A 17,764-nucleotide genomic window follows, 5' to 3' on the forward strand; every position below is an offset into this window, starting at 1 on the left:
ATCCGAGTCAGGCTCGACTTTTCCCGCCTGACTCGGATCTGACATCGAGGCAAAACGTCATCATCCCGCCTTCCGAGTCTCGCGGGTTTTGGATCCTATATAAGGTACCCGCGTCGGCGCCATTTTCTCACTCGGCTGTGGACAGTGAAGAGGGAGGGTGGGAGTTAGTGCTGTGTAGTGTAGTGTAGTGTAGTGCTGCTGTTGTCCACTACTTCAAAGTCCATAGGGGCTGGCTGTGTTGTGCTGTGCTGCTGTTGTTAATAGGGGCTGTGTCCACTACTTCAAAGTCCATAGGGGCTGGCTGGACTGTGTTGTGCAGTCAGTTCTCCATAGGGGCTGTGTCCACTCCAAAGTCCTGTGCAGTGTCCCAGTCCTAAAGGGGTGCTGTAGTGTTGTCCAGGGGGTGCTCTGTCCATCAGGGGTGCTCCCCCCAAGTGCTAAAAAAATAATATATTTTCTGTGTTTGTGAATTGTGTGCGCAGTAGCCGCACGTGCATCAACAAAGTAGTGCCAAGCGTGCGCCTGTGTCATAAGTAAAGGGCCGGCTGGCTTGACCGTTAAGGGTGCTGTAACCCCCGAAAGTACACTCCAGTCCAAACCAAAAAAAAAATTATTTTCTGTGTTTGTGAATTGTGTGCGCAGTAGCCGCACGTGCATCAACAAAGTAGTGCCAAGCGTGCGCCTGTGTCATAAGTAAAGGGCCGGCTGGCTTGACCGTTAAGGGTGCTGTAACCCCCGAAAGTACACTCCAGTCCAAACCAAAAAAAAAATTATTTTCTGTGTTTGTGAATTGTGTGCGCAGTAGCCGCACGTGCATCAACAAAGTAGTGCCAAGCGTGCGCCTGTGTCATAAGTAAAGGGCCGGCTGGCTTGACCGTTAAGGGTGCTGTAACCCCCGAAAGTACACTCCAGTCCAAACCAAAAAAAAAATTATTTTCTGTGTTTGTGAATTGTGTGCGCAGTAGCCGCACGTGCATCAACAAAGTAGTGCCAAGCGTGCGCCTGTGTCATAAGTAAAGGGCCGGCTGGCTTGACCGTTAAGGGTGCTGTAACCCCCGAAAGTACACTCCAGTCCAAACCAAAAAAAAAATTATTTTCTGTGTTTGTGAATTGTGTGCGCAGTAGCCGCACGTGCATCAACAAAGTAGTGCCAAGCGTGCGCCTGTGTCATAAGTAAAGGGCCGGCTGGCTTGACCGTTAAGGGTGCTGTAACCCCCGAAAGTACACTCCAGTCCAAACCTAAAAAAAAATTATTTTCTGTGTTTGTGAATTGTGTGCGCAGTAGCCGCACGTGCATCAACAAAGTAGTGCCAAGCGTGCGCCTGTGTCATAAGTAAAGGGCCGGCTGGCTTGACCGTTAAGGGTGCTGTAACCCCCGAAAGTACACTCCAGTCCAAACCAAAAAAAAAATTATTTTCTGTGTTTGTGAATTGTGTGCACTGTGGCTGCACGTGCATCAACAAAGGAGCAGCGCCAAGCGTGCGCCTGTGTCCCATAAGTAAAGAGCCGGCTGGCTCATTTCTTAAAGGGTGGTGTAACCCACAAAGTGCACTACTCTCCAGCAAAAATAAAATAATATTTTCTGTGTTTGTGTGCGCTTTAGCCGCACGTATATATATCAATATAACATAAATGGAGGACCAAACTTTCTCCGATAAAAATAAAATAGGGAAAGATCAAGAACCTCTTCCTCCTAGTGCTGTTGCTGCTGCTGGGAGTTGTTCATCATCCCAGAGAGGAAGTAGGAACATCACTACTTTTACTAAACAATTGACCCTCCAACAGTCCCTAGCGATGAGGATGAAGTACGACAGCAGTCATCCTGAAGCAAAACGTATAACTGAGGCCTTGACTGCTATGTTGGTGTTAGACGTGCGTCCGGTATCCGACATTAGTGCAGTGGGATTTAGACAATTGATGGAGGTAGTGTGTCCTCGGTTCCAAATCCCGTCTAGATTCCACCTGCATCCTCAAAGCAGCAGCGACAAGCGTGCGTCTGTCTGTTAAAGGGTGGTGACACCCTCAAAGTGTGCTACACAAACAATTAAAATATTGTTCTTTTTTTTTTGGTCTTTGTGAAATGTGTGGGCTGTAGCCGCACCTGCATCCTTAAAGCAGCAGCGACAAGCGTGCGTCTGTCTGTTAAAGGGTGGTGACACCCTCAAAGTGTTCTACACAAACAATTAAAATATTGTTCTTTTTTTTTCGGTCTTTGTGAAATGTGTGGGCTGTAGCCGCACCTGCATCCTTAAAGCAGCAGCGACAAGCGTGCGTCTGTCTGTTAAAGGGTGGTGTAACTCTCAAAGTGTTCCAAAAAATAAAAAACTATTTTTTTAATGTGTTTGTGACTTGTGTGCGATGTAGCCACACTTGCATCCTCAAAGCAGCAGCGACAAGCGTGCGTCTGTCTGTTAAAGGGTGGTGACACCCTCAAAGTGTGCTACAGAAACAATTAAAATATTGTTCTTTTTTTTTCTGTCTATGTGAATTGTGTGGGCTGTAGCCGCACCTGCATCCTTAAAGCAGCAGCGACAAGCGTGCGTCTGTCTGTTAAAGGGTGATGACACCTCAAAGTGTTCTACACAAACAATTAAAATATTGTTCTTTTTTTTTTCGGTCTTTGTGAAATGTGTGGGCTGTAGCCGCACCTGCATCCTTAAAGCAGCAGCGACAAGCGTGCGTCTGTCTGTTAAAGGGTGGTGACACCTCAAAGTGTTCTACACAAACAATTAAAATATTCTTTTTCTTTTTTCTGTCTTTGTGAATTGTGTGGGCTGTAGCCGCACTTGCATCCTCAAAGCAGCAGCGACAAGCGTGCGTCTGTCTGTTAAAGGGTGGTGTAACCCTCAAAGTGTGCTCCACAAACAATAAAAATATTCTTTTTTTTTTTCTGTCTTTGTGAATTGTGTGGGCTGTAGCCGCACTTGAATCCTCAAAGCAGCAGCGACAAGCGTGCGTCTGTCTGTTAAAGGATTACATCGGTGACAGCATCCAAGTAGGCATGTCAGACAGGCCGTACCTGTACTGGCAGGAAAAAGAAGCAATTTGGAGGTCCCTGTACAAACTGGCTCTATTTTACCTGGGTTGCCCCCCCTCCAGTGTGTACTCCGAAAGAGTGTTTAGTGCAGCCGGGAACCTTGTCAGCGAAAGGCGTAGGAGGTTGCTTCCACAAAATGTGGAGAAGATGATGTTCATAAAATGAATTATCAACTCTTCCAGGGAGACCAGCCTCCAGAACGTACAGAGGGACCTGTGGTTCCAGCAGGGACGAATTAATACTCTGTGAGGATGAGGATGTACACACTGAAGAGGGTGAGGATTCGGTGGATGAGGAGGATGAGGATGACATCTTGCCTCCGTAGAGCCAGTTTGTGCAGGGACACATTAATTGCCAGCTTGTTTTGTGGGGGCCCAAACGAACCAATCATTTCAGCCACAGTTGTGTGGCAGACCCTGGCGCTGAAATGATTGATTTGTTAAAGTGTGCATGTCCTGTTTATACAACATAAGGGTGGGTGGGAGGGCCCAAGGACAATTCCATCTTGCACTTCTTTTTTTTCTTTGCATTATGTACAGTTTGGGGCCTAGTTTTTCTAACTGCCATCCTGTCTGCCACTGCAGTGTCACTCCTAGATGGGTCACGTGTTTGTGCCGCCCACTCGTGTCGCTTAGCATAGTCATCCAGCTACCTCGGTGCAACCTTTTGGACATGAAAACACTATTGTGAGGTGTGAGGTGTTCAGAATAGACTGGAAGTGAGTGGAAATTAAGGTTATTGAGGTTAATAATAGCATAGGAGCAGAGAAACCAACAAATTCTGTGATTTTAGCTGTTTTTATGCTTTTTTTAAAAAAAATACAGATCCAAAACACAAAACCCAGAACCCAAAACACGGAAGGGTGGTTTTGGCAAAACCAATCCAGATCCAAAACACGAAGAAAGATCCAGATCCAAAACCAAAACACAAAACACGAAAAGTGGCCGGTGCACACCCCTAATATTTTTGATGTTTCACAGCTAGAACGGGATTGTGTAATTAGGCAGTCATTTTTCCAGACTCCCGCAATACTTGCTCTTTAGAGATATATATTTATTTTTATAGGCTATAACCTAAGCCTGCCTTTGTGGGCTCAAACGAAACATATGACAATCTACTAAAAGGTTATAACCGTGCAAATAGGATAAAGAGTGTTTGATCTTTTGCTAATTATTCATAATTTATGAATTCTTTTTATGTTGGGATTATTTAATAATTACTAACAACCTAATTTTTGCACTGCATATTTTGTGTTAAAGAAATGCTCTTCTGATGGTAACACAAGTTGAACTTTGCCAATATTTTTCAAACAATGTTTTATCTAAGCATTACGTCCAATTACAAAGTGTTATCAGATCATTAGCAAATATTATCAACATTTCTTGTAATCTTTCTATTGCTCTATTGATTGAGGATGATCTCAAACAGAGTCATTCTCTCATTAAGGGTCCAATGCCTAGAGCAAGACCCTTAACAGCAGAAATGAAAATTTGAGCAACATCTCCTTCACACTGTTGTTTCTAAGGACAACCTGCTTTCTTATAATCTCTCACTTATCACAGATGCGCTAGGCTAAGTGAGAAGCAGTAGAATTTAGATTAGCAGTGTCTTTACCCTGACCTTCCTTTTTTCATTTCATATAGGTGCTCGTACGGTAGGAACTAACTGATGCATATCAACTAAACTATTTGTAGCTGATATTATAGTGAAAAATTATCTTGAAATTATATTCGCCAAAGATTTATGCAAAAAGGAGGCATTCACATCTGTACTATTGTATGTTACTAACACTATTTGACATCTATGCTATTATTTGGGGAAGTATCTATGATCGGCTAGTTCTCTGATGTTGGTTACTTACCAACTTATCCCATGACCACACAGTCAAAGGTGTAAGGAGTTTATCCCCAATTAGATAATGTTATATATTTTAACATTTGGAATTGATGCTTGTAATAGATTTTGTTTGAATATTTAATAATATTTTATATTGCTTGCCACATGTTGAGGGATTATTATTATTATTTTTACTAATATTATAATGAAAGTTATATTTTAAACTATTTTTCTATTTATATTTCAAGAGTGATCACCAAACAGAGTTATTGTTTTCTTTAAACCTTTCCTGTACCAATTGGAGACATATCAACCTAGCCTTCAGCACAAACCCAGCCTCATAACAAATGAATGACAAATCTTCCCACCAATCCAGTTGCACCCTACAATGAGCATGTCCAGTCAGAAATGGAGGACGCACTCAGCAGAATCATTTAAACCCACTAATCCAGACACACTATCTATGCACACCTCCAGAGGAAGGCCTAAAGGCTGAAACGTGTTGGAAAGAACGACATTAACAACTCTATACTATCTGTGACAACAGCATACCTCCATCCATAAGCCTCCTACAGCCGTGTCACATGACCAGAACACCACCAGGAAGTGAGCGGGAGACTGTGGCAGTCTCAATAACGGTGAGAGTAAGAACTGAAGCTGAGCATCCGGAGAGGAAGGAGAAGGAACCCCACGGCTAGCTCCCAACAGAGCAACCCACGGCAATACCAATATGACCAGCAGGCCCTCCCCACCAGAGGTATATGCCCAATGGTTCGCCCCAGAAAGGTACGCCGTCTGCAGCATCCCTTGCAATGGAAGACGGTGACAACTCCAACTACAGCACAGAACCATGACTGAGCGCCACTACATCAGTAGACTGAGGTACTGTTTCTGAGGTTCACTGTTGGCCGCCCTATCCATTTCCATCTCAAAGTACCAGCCTACAACTGGGAACCCTTAGCAGCAGAGCGGGACGCCGTTCTCTGCTACAGACTTTCAGAGTACAACCTGTACCGGATTGACATTGATTTCTTAATTAGCACAATTTATCAGTATAAATTGATTGACATTGATTTCTTAATTAGCACAATTTATCAGTATATAAAACCTACTCTATGCTGTTTGTTATTGTATAACTCTAGCAATATACTACATATTACATATGATACTCATACCTACCTATACATATTGCATATTTTGTTTATTATGTACTGTATGCACCATGTTTTGCTCTATGATTATATTAACACTGTGATTGACCATTAAATTAACATTTCCACCAACTAGATTTAGATTTTTTATAGTAACACGGTGATATATATCCTGCATGATATTTATATTTTAAGTCAACACTGTAGTTCAACTTACAATGGGATCAATACCAGAACTTAGACCTCCCCACTTACACAAACGCACAATATAAAAAGGGATGAGCATGGTAACATGCACAATTATCTCATAAAATAGAACTGATCAGGCTCATCCTATAAAAAGGTAAAAAAGGTAACATTGGTCATGGGTTATCAGCAGAAATTTAACCGATCTTCTTTAATAATCCAAGAATCATGTACTGTATGTTGCTGCGTCAATGACCTAACATACAGACTGTGGTTTTATTGTATACAAATAGCAGACTCTGTTACAAATAGTGTCTCATTTGTCTTATTGCCTCTTTGTTTCTTTTCTTTGTTATCATCATCATCATCATCAATTTATTTTAATATATTTTCTGGTATTATAGGGTGGTATACTATATCACAAACTAACATGAGTATAATATTAACAACTTAATGTTACTATCACTGCTAACATCAGTGGTATTATTCTTTTTACTACTGCTATTATTAACACAATAATAATATTTAGCATTTTTATTATATTTTTTACCTTTTCAGTTTGGGTATGAATTGATTGACTGATTTAATATATTCTGTATTATTATATATATCAGTAGTCTTGGATAGTCCTCTGAATTTAGGGTATGGGGTTATGATATGATTTAAGAAGAATCTGCTCAGTCACTTTTATCTGTAATATTGCTATGTTAGCTTTAGAATATTAGGTGCTTTGTTACCACTAGGGATGAAAAATTATGTGAATTAAAATTGTGATTCTATATCCAATTATATAAATCTAATACAAATAAAAATTAAAGATAACATTTTTCTTGACCATACTACGTCATATTTTTGTTGTGATATTGTAAACGTATACTAGCGGATAAAAGCGATTTAATGAATATGACCTTTATCTAGATCTGTGCTTTTAATTAATTTAACTTTTTCAAAGGGATTGTAGACAGCTTTCTAGCACTGACACTTTAAATATCTTGCACATAATACCTTATTGAACATTAGGTTATTCTTATATTATATTGATTTTAAGCTGTTTGGTGCTGGTTATCAAGTTCACTGTTCACTGTTCACTATTCATATGCAAATTGCAGATCACCACTGCTTTAAATCTCTTGATTCAGCTGACACCCATAACCCCTGGGGTAATGCACTTTTAAATCTCTTTTAGCTACTATGTTATTATTGTAAAACAGAGGTATAGCTAGACTCAGGTGGCGCTCACAATCCTCTACTTACCCTTAATATATATGTATTACTTTATTCTTTATGTGTCTGGATGAAATATTTGCCTATAGAACACATTAGAGTGATTAAGATCACCTCTGCTATACTCCTTGTATATGGACACTTAGCAGTTAAAACTAATCAACTATTTGACCAATGACTTAAGCTTCTATACTACTTAAACTGCACAATGGGTGAAGGAGAGCATTCCAGCTTGAAAAAGGCTACAGTGGTAGCCGAAACACATTGCTGCTCTCTTTTACAGGACTCTGGGGATCCTTTTGTACATCCAGCTACTTGCTACACTGTCGGCCAGCCACGGCTACAGGGACCGGAGTCGGCCGCTGCATCACACAGTGGTTAAATCGCTACATTACGCTGTGTCTGAGCCACTGTCAATTGCCACGCTGAGCCCGAGCCGCCAGTTACAGCTGCTACATCATGCTGTGTCTGAACCGCTAACTACCACAACACTGAGTCTGAGCTGTCAGCTACAGGTATCACAGGGACCCTGTCTATTGGCATGCACATATAACATCACAGTGCATAAAGATAAGGTGACGTAACCTGCTGCCCCGTGTTTAACGGGACGTAAAAAATGCTGTCATATATCTATATTATATTAATTTGTCTAAATAACGCATTCACATTCTTACTGATTGGCAGCTGGTTTAATGCTACATACTATCACTGCATATGTCAGAGAAAATCTTTTTAGACACAATTTCTAACAGTGTCTGCTATATTTGTATACAATAAAACCACAGTCTGGATGTTAGGTCATTGGCCCCACAACATATACTGTATGATTCTTGGATCATTAAAGAAGATCGGTTAAAATTCTGCTGATACACCGTAACCAATGTTACCCTTTTTTACAGGTCTATTTTATGACATAATATTATAACTAATATATAAGTGGAAGTATATTATGTGTATAAATCTTCACATGCAAATTTGAATATAAGAATATCGTCTATTAATAATGTGGAATATTTAAGAGGCCAAATGAAATAGGGTGAGAGTTTACAAAATGTGAGTTTTTCAGTAAACTCTTATGCTTTTTAAATTAGCTTAATGTAATAGAGTCTGAGAACTTGTTTTTAGACAAAAAACTCTTACGATTTAAACTCTCATCCAGATGTTTGCCAATTTTGAAAATAAAACTCGACCAATGTGAGAGTTTAATGCCAAACTCTCACATTTTCTAAACTCTCACCCTATTATATTTGGCCCAAGATGTCTTTTTGAATATCTTATTGTACACTTCTGTCTTATGCGCTGTATGTTTAGTTTTATTGATTGTTTAATTTATTGAATAAATACAATATTAATTTATTTACATATGTTTTAATATCCCAACAAAAGGTATACTAGTGCAGTATAAATTTTTGGCTTTTTGTGAGTGAGGTTGGCAAATACCTATTTGTATATACTGTTACAATATTGCCTGTTATCTGATTAGCACTGGGTGTTTTTTTTCTTTTTGCCTAAGTAGTTTAGCAAAGGTGTATTTTATTCTTCTGGAAGCTCTGTCATCTGTCTACTGAGGACCATGAGCTTTTGTGTGTCTGCAGTTGCTCTTTTTTGATCAGGACAAGTAACAAGGAGAGTGCAAGCTTCGGGGTCACACTGGCCATGGAGGGACTATTGTACTTGTTTGGGAGTGTAGATGCATGCCTACTGCTTGGAAACAGACATTCACTATAACATTTGGACTTTGCTTATTTCAAATTAGACAATTTTTCATAATTAGTGTGCTTTAGGTTTACAAAAATATACAGAATAACTTGAATATATATGTTTTTAAAGAAATTATGGGCTACGGGAGATGCTGGAGTATAGAGTAATTCTCTTGTTTTTCAGAAAAACAGAATGTAACTGGAGAAACACATACCAAACCAGAAATCTTTTATTATACTAAATAATTCTAGCAAAATCATGGAATGAAAAACCTATTAAAATTAGTGGCTGTGGGAAATACACTTTGTGCTCCAAAAATGTAAATAGCAAAAAGAGCTTTCTTAAAATAGGTGATCACATGCTTATTCTAAAGCAGACAGTATTGTCCAAAACAACAGGTAATGACACTGAATCCTCAATCCAGGAAGTGCCAATGTACAGTTCATGTACAAGTTACAGTATAAAAGAAAGATAAGTCCTGTAGGTACCTAAAAAATTCCTGCATCCGCCAGCAGTAGAGCCTCTGACCCAGCTCCCTTCATGGGTTGTCACCTCCCATTGGTGCTCTGTATCATCATCTAAGGCATCTGGTGTAAGGTTACAAATTTCAACTTTGTCAAAGTATCTCTTGAAATCCTCAAATTTCATCCTAAATGCAGATGTAAAAATGTTAGAACGGCAACATTATGCATTATGGTGCATTTTATATAGTATGCTGCATTGGAAAAAGAAACACTATTTATAGTAAAATATTACAGTTCGTATTCCCCCAGCCGGAAGTATGATGTATTTTACCCCTGCCACTTTAAAAATACTTTTCCCCAGCATCTTGCTGATACTACATTGGTGACAATAAGATAAGTTGGATCTGTGTTGTCACTGCAGTTTTCTTATTGGATGGCTGTGGTGAACATGGTTCTACATGTAGGAAGCATGAGCTGCTCTATCATCTCAGCCAGGCAAGTTTACCTCCTCCATCACCTCTGCAGTAGGCTGTAAGATCATCCTGTACCCAAGATCTAATGCAGAGATAGTAGAAAATATACAGTAGCCCATATTTCTGGGTGTAAATATTAGAGATGAGCAGTTTGGGTTTTCAGAAAACAGAACACACCAGAACTTAGGGGATCCGAGTGAATCTGAGTGCTAGCTCGGGTCTACCTGCCAAGTTTGGATCTCAAAATGAGGCAAAACTTAATTTTCACGGAAATGCCAGATCTCACATGTTTTGTATATAATAGTTATCAGGCACCATTTCACATAGGAGAGTGGAGGGAGAGGGCGTGGGTTTTAGTTGGTCTGAAGAAAGTGCCATTATGACACCATTAGGAGTGCAGAGAGAGTTGTAGTAGTTGGTAGATATGAAGTAGATGGGAAGGGTGACTGACACACTAGCTAGCAACAGCAACAACTGTAATCCAGTGCACTGCAGTGCAAACAGGCCACTGTGTGTTTGTCAGACATAGTAGCACCTGCAATCTACTGCTGCAAATCAAACAGACTGTTGTGCTTTTGTATTGTGTATGGTTGTTAAATTGAGCTTGCACTTTTCTTTCCCAAGAGTATATCAGGATCTCAGATCTCTACACTGCATTATATAATATATATGTATATATATATATTGTGTAATTCACTTATGTATGAGGTCAGACAGAGTGTGATTTCACTCTAAGTTGCACCCCAAAGAAATAAAATTTAATATATATATATATATATATATATATATATATATATATATATCAATCAGTGATGTGCTCCTTCAATAGTTATGTTAAAAAAGAGAATATCTGACTGCGCTTTTCAATAACAATTGGAAATTTTATTTTGATGCTTAGTAAATCACTATGTATGTAAAACCACATGAGCAATGATTTTCTTCAATAAATAAAAAGAATATACAATTGAATACAATAATACAATAAAAAAATAATTAATTATTAAATATGTGAATGAATCCTATTTACAATTAATGTATTTTTGAGAATAAAAAATTAGATAAATACAATAGATAATAAACTATAACAGATCTAAATGTCTTATTTTGTCTATTAAGAAAAAATAAATGGGAATGGCTGTGCTTTTAGGCAGTATAGTATAATCAAACAACAATTGGAACAGATTCACTTTATTTTCAAGCAAAATCACATTGAGATAAGCATGACCATTTTCTATTAACTGTATGCACATTACTTACTTTTATCCCAATTGGGCCTTAAATACTACACAATTAGTGCTTTCTTGTCTTGTTGTTTGTATCTCAATTTCAGATCTATTTGCTGGCAAGCATCGCTGATTTTAAACTGTATTTTGAATTGTATATTTCTACTGTTAAGTACTATTAGTGCATTGAGGGATATATATATATATATATATATATATATATATCTGCTATTTTTCAGCAGGAACAAGCAACTATGACGTAATGTCCTATGCCAAAATGTATTTTCCATAAGATAAGTTTTGTTTTAAAGGCCCCTTTGAGTGCCTTCTTTACTATACTAAATATACTTATATATTGTATATGCATATATATAGCATGTAATACAGTTTTATTTTTCAGCAGGAACAAGCAGGAACTCAGTTCCTGAACCTCTCATCAAGGTGCATGAAAGGACATGCTGACTGTAGCTCGAAATATTTATGGGCATCTTTGGCATTCAGAAACCGCATGTAGAAGATTGCAGCAGTTCCAACAACAGTATAATTTACCATGACACCAACTGAAGCAGGAGGTATTAACCAAGTGGAATTCCACTATTTATACATACAACCATGAGATAGGGAGATTGGAGTGGGGCATATTACTTTAGTCCAGCACAGTAGAGAATACTCTCCATTTTATGCAAGCTACTGTAACCATTTGAAATTGTAACCAATAAAGTGAGTTCATACACTGCCAGCCTGAGTCAGGTCATACCCTTAATTCAACTACTGGAAAAGCAGCTAAAAAAGCTGAGAGAAGAGATGAAACAAAGTGATTCCACTAAGTATGTTGATGGAGATCAAGATATTTTTTCTTGCGACATCTTGCAATTGGATCACTACATTTTGGCAACTAGGCTTGATCCTAGGTTTAAGTCATACACAATGACATTCTTTCCAACTAATACAGATCTTAAGAGACGCAAAGAGCTCCTTGCAAGCAAATTGTCAGCTCAAGTGGCAGATGACATGACAATGTCTCTGTCACGACCCTGTCTAGTTGTCACCTTTTTGCCTTGAGACTTACCCCTGTCAGCTGCCCCATGGATCTGTGTTTGTAGTTTTCCTGGGGGATCTGCTCTGACTTCTCTATGCATTCCTGTCAAAGTGATTATTGCACCTGGTCTCTCCTGTCTGTGAGCACTGCTAGCCCTGATTGGAGTCGCAGGTGTGGTTCTGATTCTCAGAGCTGCAGAGATGAATACTCCCTCTGCATGTTGTGCCTTCCACCACTCAAAATGCTACTGCCAGACCACCTGTCCATATCCACCAATTGCTGCCAGACCCAGGGTATATGTTTCCTCCCCTGATAGCATTCTGGGCCTGAACATCTTGTCTTCCCGTGGTGTATGGTTCATGCTGTTTCTGCATTCAAGTCTATCCCTGAAACCTGTTACAGCAACCCATGGTGCATCCTGAAAACCTGCTTCAGTAATACCTGGCATCCAGTCGTCCTGTTACAGCAATACTTGGCCTGTGCTCTGTTGCTAGTCCTACTCCTGGTTGGTCCCTGGCACTCTGCAAACCTGCATCATGTCACCCTGCCTTGCTTCCTGCTGTGGATCAACTCCTGCTCCTTTTACCTACCTACTCCCTCCCTGAACCTAAAATTCTCAAACCTACCCATTCCTTCCTGAAACCTGTTATTCCCAATTATCCAATCCAGCCTGCACCTGAGTTCCAACCTTGTCACAGCATTTCCGGATCACCCTGTTTAACCCTCGTCTCAGCATTACCTGATTTACCTTCAGCCATTGTCACATTATTCCAGTCCAGAGTCAAGTTCCAAGCTCATCAGTTCTATCCACGTAGCCACCCAGCTACCAGCGTCTACCCACGGCTATCCAGCCACTCCACGTAGCTACCCGGCTACCAGCGTCTACCCACGGCTATCCTGCCACTCCACGTAGCTACCCAGATACCAGCATTTACCCACAGCTATCCAGCCACTCCACGCAGCCACCCAGCTACCAACGTCTACCCACGGCTTCCCAAGCCACAACAAGTAGCTTCCACGCTACCATCCGTCTGCAAGCCCATCTACTAGTAACCCAACCAGCTCAGTCAGCCTACCTGCCAGTCCCAGTCCGGTCCCTCCAAGTTCCTTCTGGTCACATTCCAACGTCTCAAGTTTCCAGTTCCAGTCACTCATCACCAAAGGCAGTTCTCACTGCTACCCACTTCTTATAATAAAAGAGCTATTCATCTACATCATCTGTAGTTCCAGTCATGCCGGTCTCCGTTGAAACCCGATCACCACCTGAGACAGGTAACTCGCAGACACCAATTGTGACAGAATGTTCAGACCCAACGATGGTGGCGGATCAAGCACCTATTAAGGGACTAGATGCTTTCCGTAACCTGGTCACCCGCTTCGATTCACAGGAGGCCGTACAGCATCAAGTGCTACAGCTTTTGAAAATCCTGAATAACCGGCTAGATGTTACCCAAACCTTACCTGAACCCCTAATTACCTTCCATCGACTGCTGGAACAGCTTCAGGCTCTATTCAGCAAAATTTTTCAGATCATTCCTGAATTTCTTAGAGCTGCCTCTGTCTCGACTAAAACCTCTGCCTTGGAATCCCTAAGAAACAAGGATTCTTCTGAACCAAGTAATGTCAGACATCGTAGTTACCCACGCCCCAAGCTCTCTGTGGCCGAACGCCAGCGGCGCAAAGATTTACAGCTCTGTATCTATTGTGGGAGTTCTGACCACTTCATTAAAGACTGTTTCCTTTGCAACTCCAGCAGTGGTTCCAAGTATCAACGTCTCAGTGCCCATTCTGGCTCCAGCCCGGATTCTGCCCATTCCGGCTCCGGCCCAGATTCTGCCCATTCCGGCCCCAGCCCGGATTCTGCCCGATCCGGTCCCGGCCCGGATTCTGCCCGATCCGGTCCCAGCCCGGATTCTGCCCGATCCGGTCCCAGCCCGGATTCTGCCCGATCCGGTCCCAGCCCGGATTCTGCCCATTCCGGTTCCAGCCCGGATTCTGCCCATTCCGGTCCCAGCCTGGATTCTGCCCGTTCCGGTCCCAGCCCGGATTCTGCCCATTCCGGTCCCAGCCCGGATTCTGCCCATTCTGGTCCCAGCCCAGATTCTGCTTGACCCAGTAGGGGACTCCAGTTAGCAGCCCCAGGAGGGGTCTCTAGTCTCGTACCCCAGGAGGGGGTTTCAAGTCTCGTACCCCAGGAGGGGGTCTCAAGTCTCGTACCCCAGGAGGGAGTTTCAAGTATCATACCCCAGGAGGGGGTTTCAAGTCTCCCTCCCCAGCAAGGGGTTTCAACTCCCATTCCCCAGAAGGGGATCTCAAGTCTGGTACCCCAGGAAGGGGTTTCAAGTCTCGCACCCCAGGAAGGGGTTTCAAGTCTTGCGCCCCAGGAGGGGGTCTCAAGTCTCACGCCCCAGGAGGGGGTCTCAAGTCTCACGCCCCAGGAGGGGGTCTCAATTCTCGTGCCCCAGGAGGGGGTCTCAAGTCTCATGCCTCAGGAGGGGGTTTCAAGTTCCTGTTATCAGGGAGAAGTGTCTTGTACTACAAAATCTGATTATGGTTCCTGTTCACCGTCTCCTGCATATATTGTTCCAGAAGATGACAATCTCTGTAGACTGTTCTCAGCTTTGATTGTTGATGCTACTGTCTCTAGCTCCTCTGGACCCCTTCCAGTCCCATCAGTTGGTCCGAATACCGAACATCTGTCAGCTTCTGTTGTTTTGACTCCTCATAAATCGGAGCATCCTCAAGTCTCTTCCAGCCCTGCACCTGAATGTGCTTCACAGTCCTTGAACACACAGGATTCGTCGGATACTCCAACATGCATTTATTTTGATGGGGACTTAACTCAATACTATGCTTTATTGAAACAATTCTTCGGTATGATGAATTCTTCTTTGTCATGTGGAGTCAAGTCTACTAATATGGTAGAGTTTATTATCTCATCTTTTCAGGGTAAAGCTTGGGACTGGGTTGCCCCTATTTACAACTCCAATGATCCAATGCTTCAAAATATAAAGACTTTCAGTGAAGCTGTTGTCAAAGAATTTGGTCCTTACCCTGTAAACCAAAATTCTAGCGAAGTTCTCAGTTCCAAAATATTGTCTGAGCAGTCTGTTTCTGCTACTAAGAATTCATCCTCGACTCCTCTGAAATCCGAACAAGGTCAAGTTTTTAAGGGCCAGTGTGCTGAATTCCAGGCATCCCAAGAGAGCAGCACTTTTGAATCTGTAACCCAGAACATGACTTGTGCACACACCTCCTTGTCCCATTTCTGCTACTGTTCCTCCCAAAATTCTGATCCTGTCCTTCCCTGCCACATATTTCCACAGGAGTTACCAGAGATTCCTTGTCCGTTGGTTGGCACAAAACGTTCTCGCAGCAAAAAGAAGAATCGGCGAAGGTCTTGAACTATCTCCCTTGTAGACTTTGCACTCTAAGTACCCCAACAAATTGAGAATTGGGAAGAGCTTTGAAGAAAGTTTTTATTTTTGTTTGTGTCCGGAGTCCACCCATAAAGAGGGGGGTACTGTCACGACCCTGTCTAGTTGTCACCTTTTTGCCTTGAGACTTACCCCTGTCAGCTGCCCCATGGATCTGTGTTTGTAGTTCTCCTGGGGGATCTGCTCTGACTTCTCTATGCATTCCTGTCACAGTGATTATTGCACCTGGTCTCTCCTGTCTGTGAGCACTGCTAGCCCTGATTGGAGTCGCAGGTGTGGTTCTGATTCTCAGAGCTGCAGAGATGAATACTCCCTCTGCATGTTGTGCCTTCCACCACTCAAAATGCTACTGCCAGACCACCTGTCCATATCCACCAATTGCTGCCAGACCCAGGGTATATGTTTCCTCCCCTGATAGCATTCTGGGCCTGAACATCTCGTCTTCCCGTGGTGTATGGTTCATGCTGTTTCTGCATTCAAGTCTATCCCTGAAACCTGTTACAGCAACCCCTGGTGCATCCTGAAAACCTGTTTCAGTAATACCTGGCATCCAGTCGTCCTGTTACAGCAATACTTGGCCGGTGCTCTGCTGCTAGTCCTACTCCTGGTTGGTCCCTGGCACTCTGCAAACCTGCATCGTGTCACCCTGCCTTGCTTCTTGCTGTGGATCAACTCCTGCTCCTTTTACCTACCTACTCCCTCCCTGAACCTAAAATTCTCAAACCTACCCATTCCTTCCTGAAACCTGTTATTCCCAATTATCCAATCCAGCCTGCAACTGAGTTCCAACCTTGTCACAGCATTTCCAGATTACCATGTTTAACCCTCATCTCAGCATTACCTGATTTCCCTTCAGCCATTGTCACGTTATTCCAGTCCAGAGTCAAGTTCCAAGCTCATCAGTTCTATCCACGTAGCCACCCAGCTACCAGCGTCTACCCATGGCTATCCAGCCACTCCACGCAGCTACCCAGCTACCAGCGTCTACCCACGGCTATCCTGCCGCTCCACGTAGCTACCCAGATACCAGCGTTTACCCACAGCTATCCAGCCACTCCACGCAGCCACCCAGCTACCAACGTCTACCCACGGCTTCCCAAGCCACAACAAGTAGCTTCCACGCTACCATCCATCTGCAAGCCCATCTACTAGTAACCCGACCAGCTCAGTCAGCTTACCTGCCGGTCCCAGTCCGGTCCCTCCAAGTTCCTTCTGGTCACATTCCAACGTCTCAAGTTTCCAGTTCCAGTCACTCATCACCAAAGGCAGTTCTCACTGCTACCCACTTCTTATAATAAAAGAGCTATTCATCTACATCATCTGTGGTTCCAGTCATGCCGGCCTCCGTTGAAACCCGATCACCACCTGAGACAGGTAACTCGCAGACACCAATTTTGACAGTCTCCTGCTTCAGTTTCTCCTGCAAATGCTGCTGTCAGGGAAAAACTGACCTTTTCCAATAGACCCACTGGTGATGATGATGAGTGTCTACTCAGCACACCAGAATGAAACATTATGACATCTGGTCAGGCTTAAAAGAATTGCCCACAATTATTGACACCTCTACCATGACTCAATCTGATATATTAAGTATCAATAGAAAGGTGGAGGATTATTTTATTGATAATGTACAAACTAGCATGTCACACAGTCACTTTGAATACTGGGAGGAAAAAAGGAAATTTGGATCTCCTTGTACAAACTAGCTTTGATTTACTTAAGCTGCCCAACCTCCAGTCTGTACTCAGAAGGAGTGTTTAGCACAGCTGGGAACCTTGTGAGCATTCAGTGAAGGAGGCTACTTCCTAAAAATATGAAAAACTGATGTTCATAACAAAAACGTTTGCGGCCAATTACCACAAATTACAGAGTCTTCAGTAATTGTGGATTCCAGTGGGGATGAGCTGATTTTGTGTGATGATGATAATATGAACAACAGAGATTAGGGTGATGATTATGTTGATAATGACATCTTCCAACTGTGATGATAATT

General features: G+C 42.1%; 1 protein-coding gene across 1 annotated transcript in view; it reads right to left on the reverse strand.

Moving 5' to 3' along the window:
* Positions 1-17,764, reverse strand: part of CAPN9 (calpain 9) — a 158,120-nt gene that overhangs the window by 48,654 nt on the left and 91,702 nt on the right. Inside the window, exon 10 of the mRNA XM_088472520.1 lies at positions 9,624-9,784. Within this exon, the coding sequence (XP_088328646.1) occupies positions 9,624-9,784 (161 nt within the window). The remainder of the gene's footprint in view (positions 1-9,623; positions 9,785-17,764) is intronic.

This window comes from Taudactylus pleione, unplaced genomic scaffold, assembly GCF_031769625.1.
Source record: "Taudactylus pleione unplaced genomic scaffold, aTauple2 ptg000125l, whole genome shotgun sequence".
Lineage (NCBI taxonomy): Eukaryota > Metazoa > Chordata > Amphibia > Anura > Myobatrachidae > Taudactylus > Taudactylus pleione.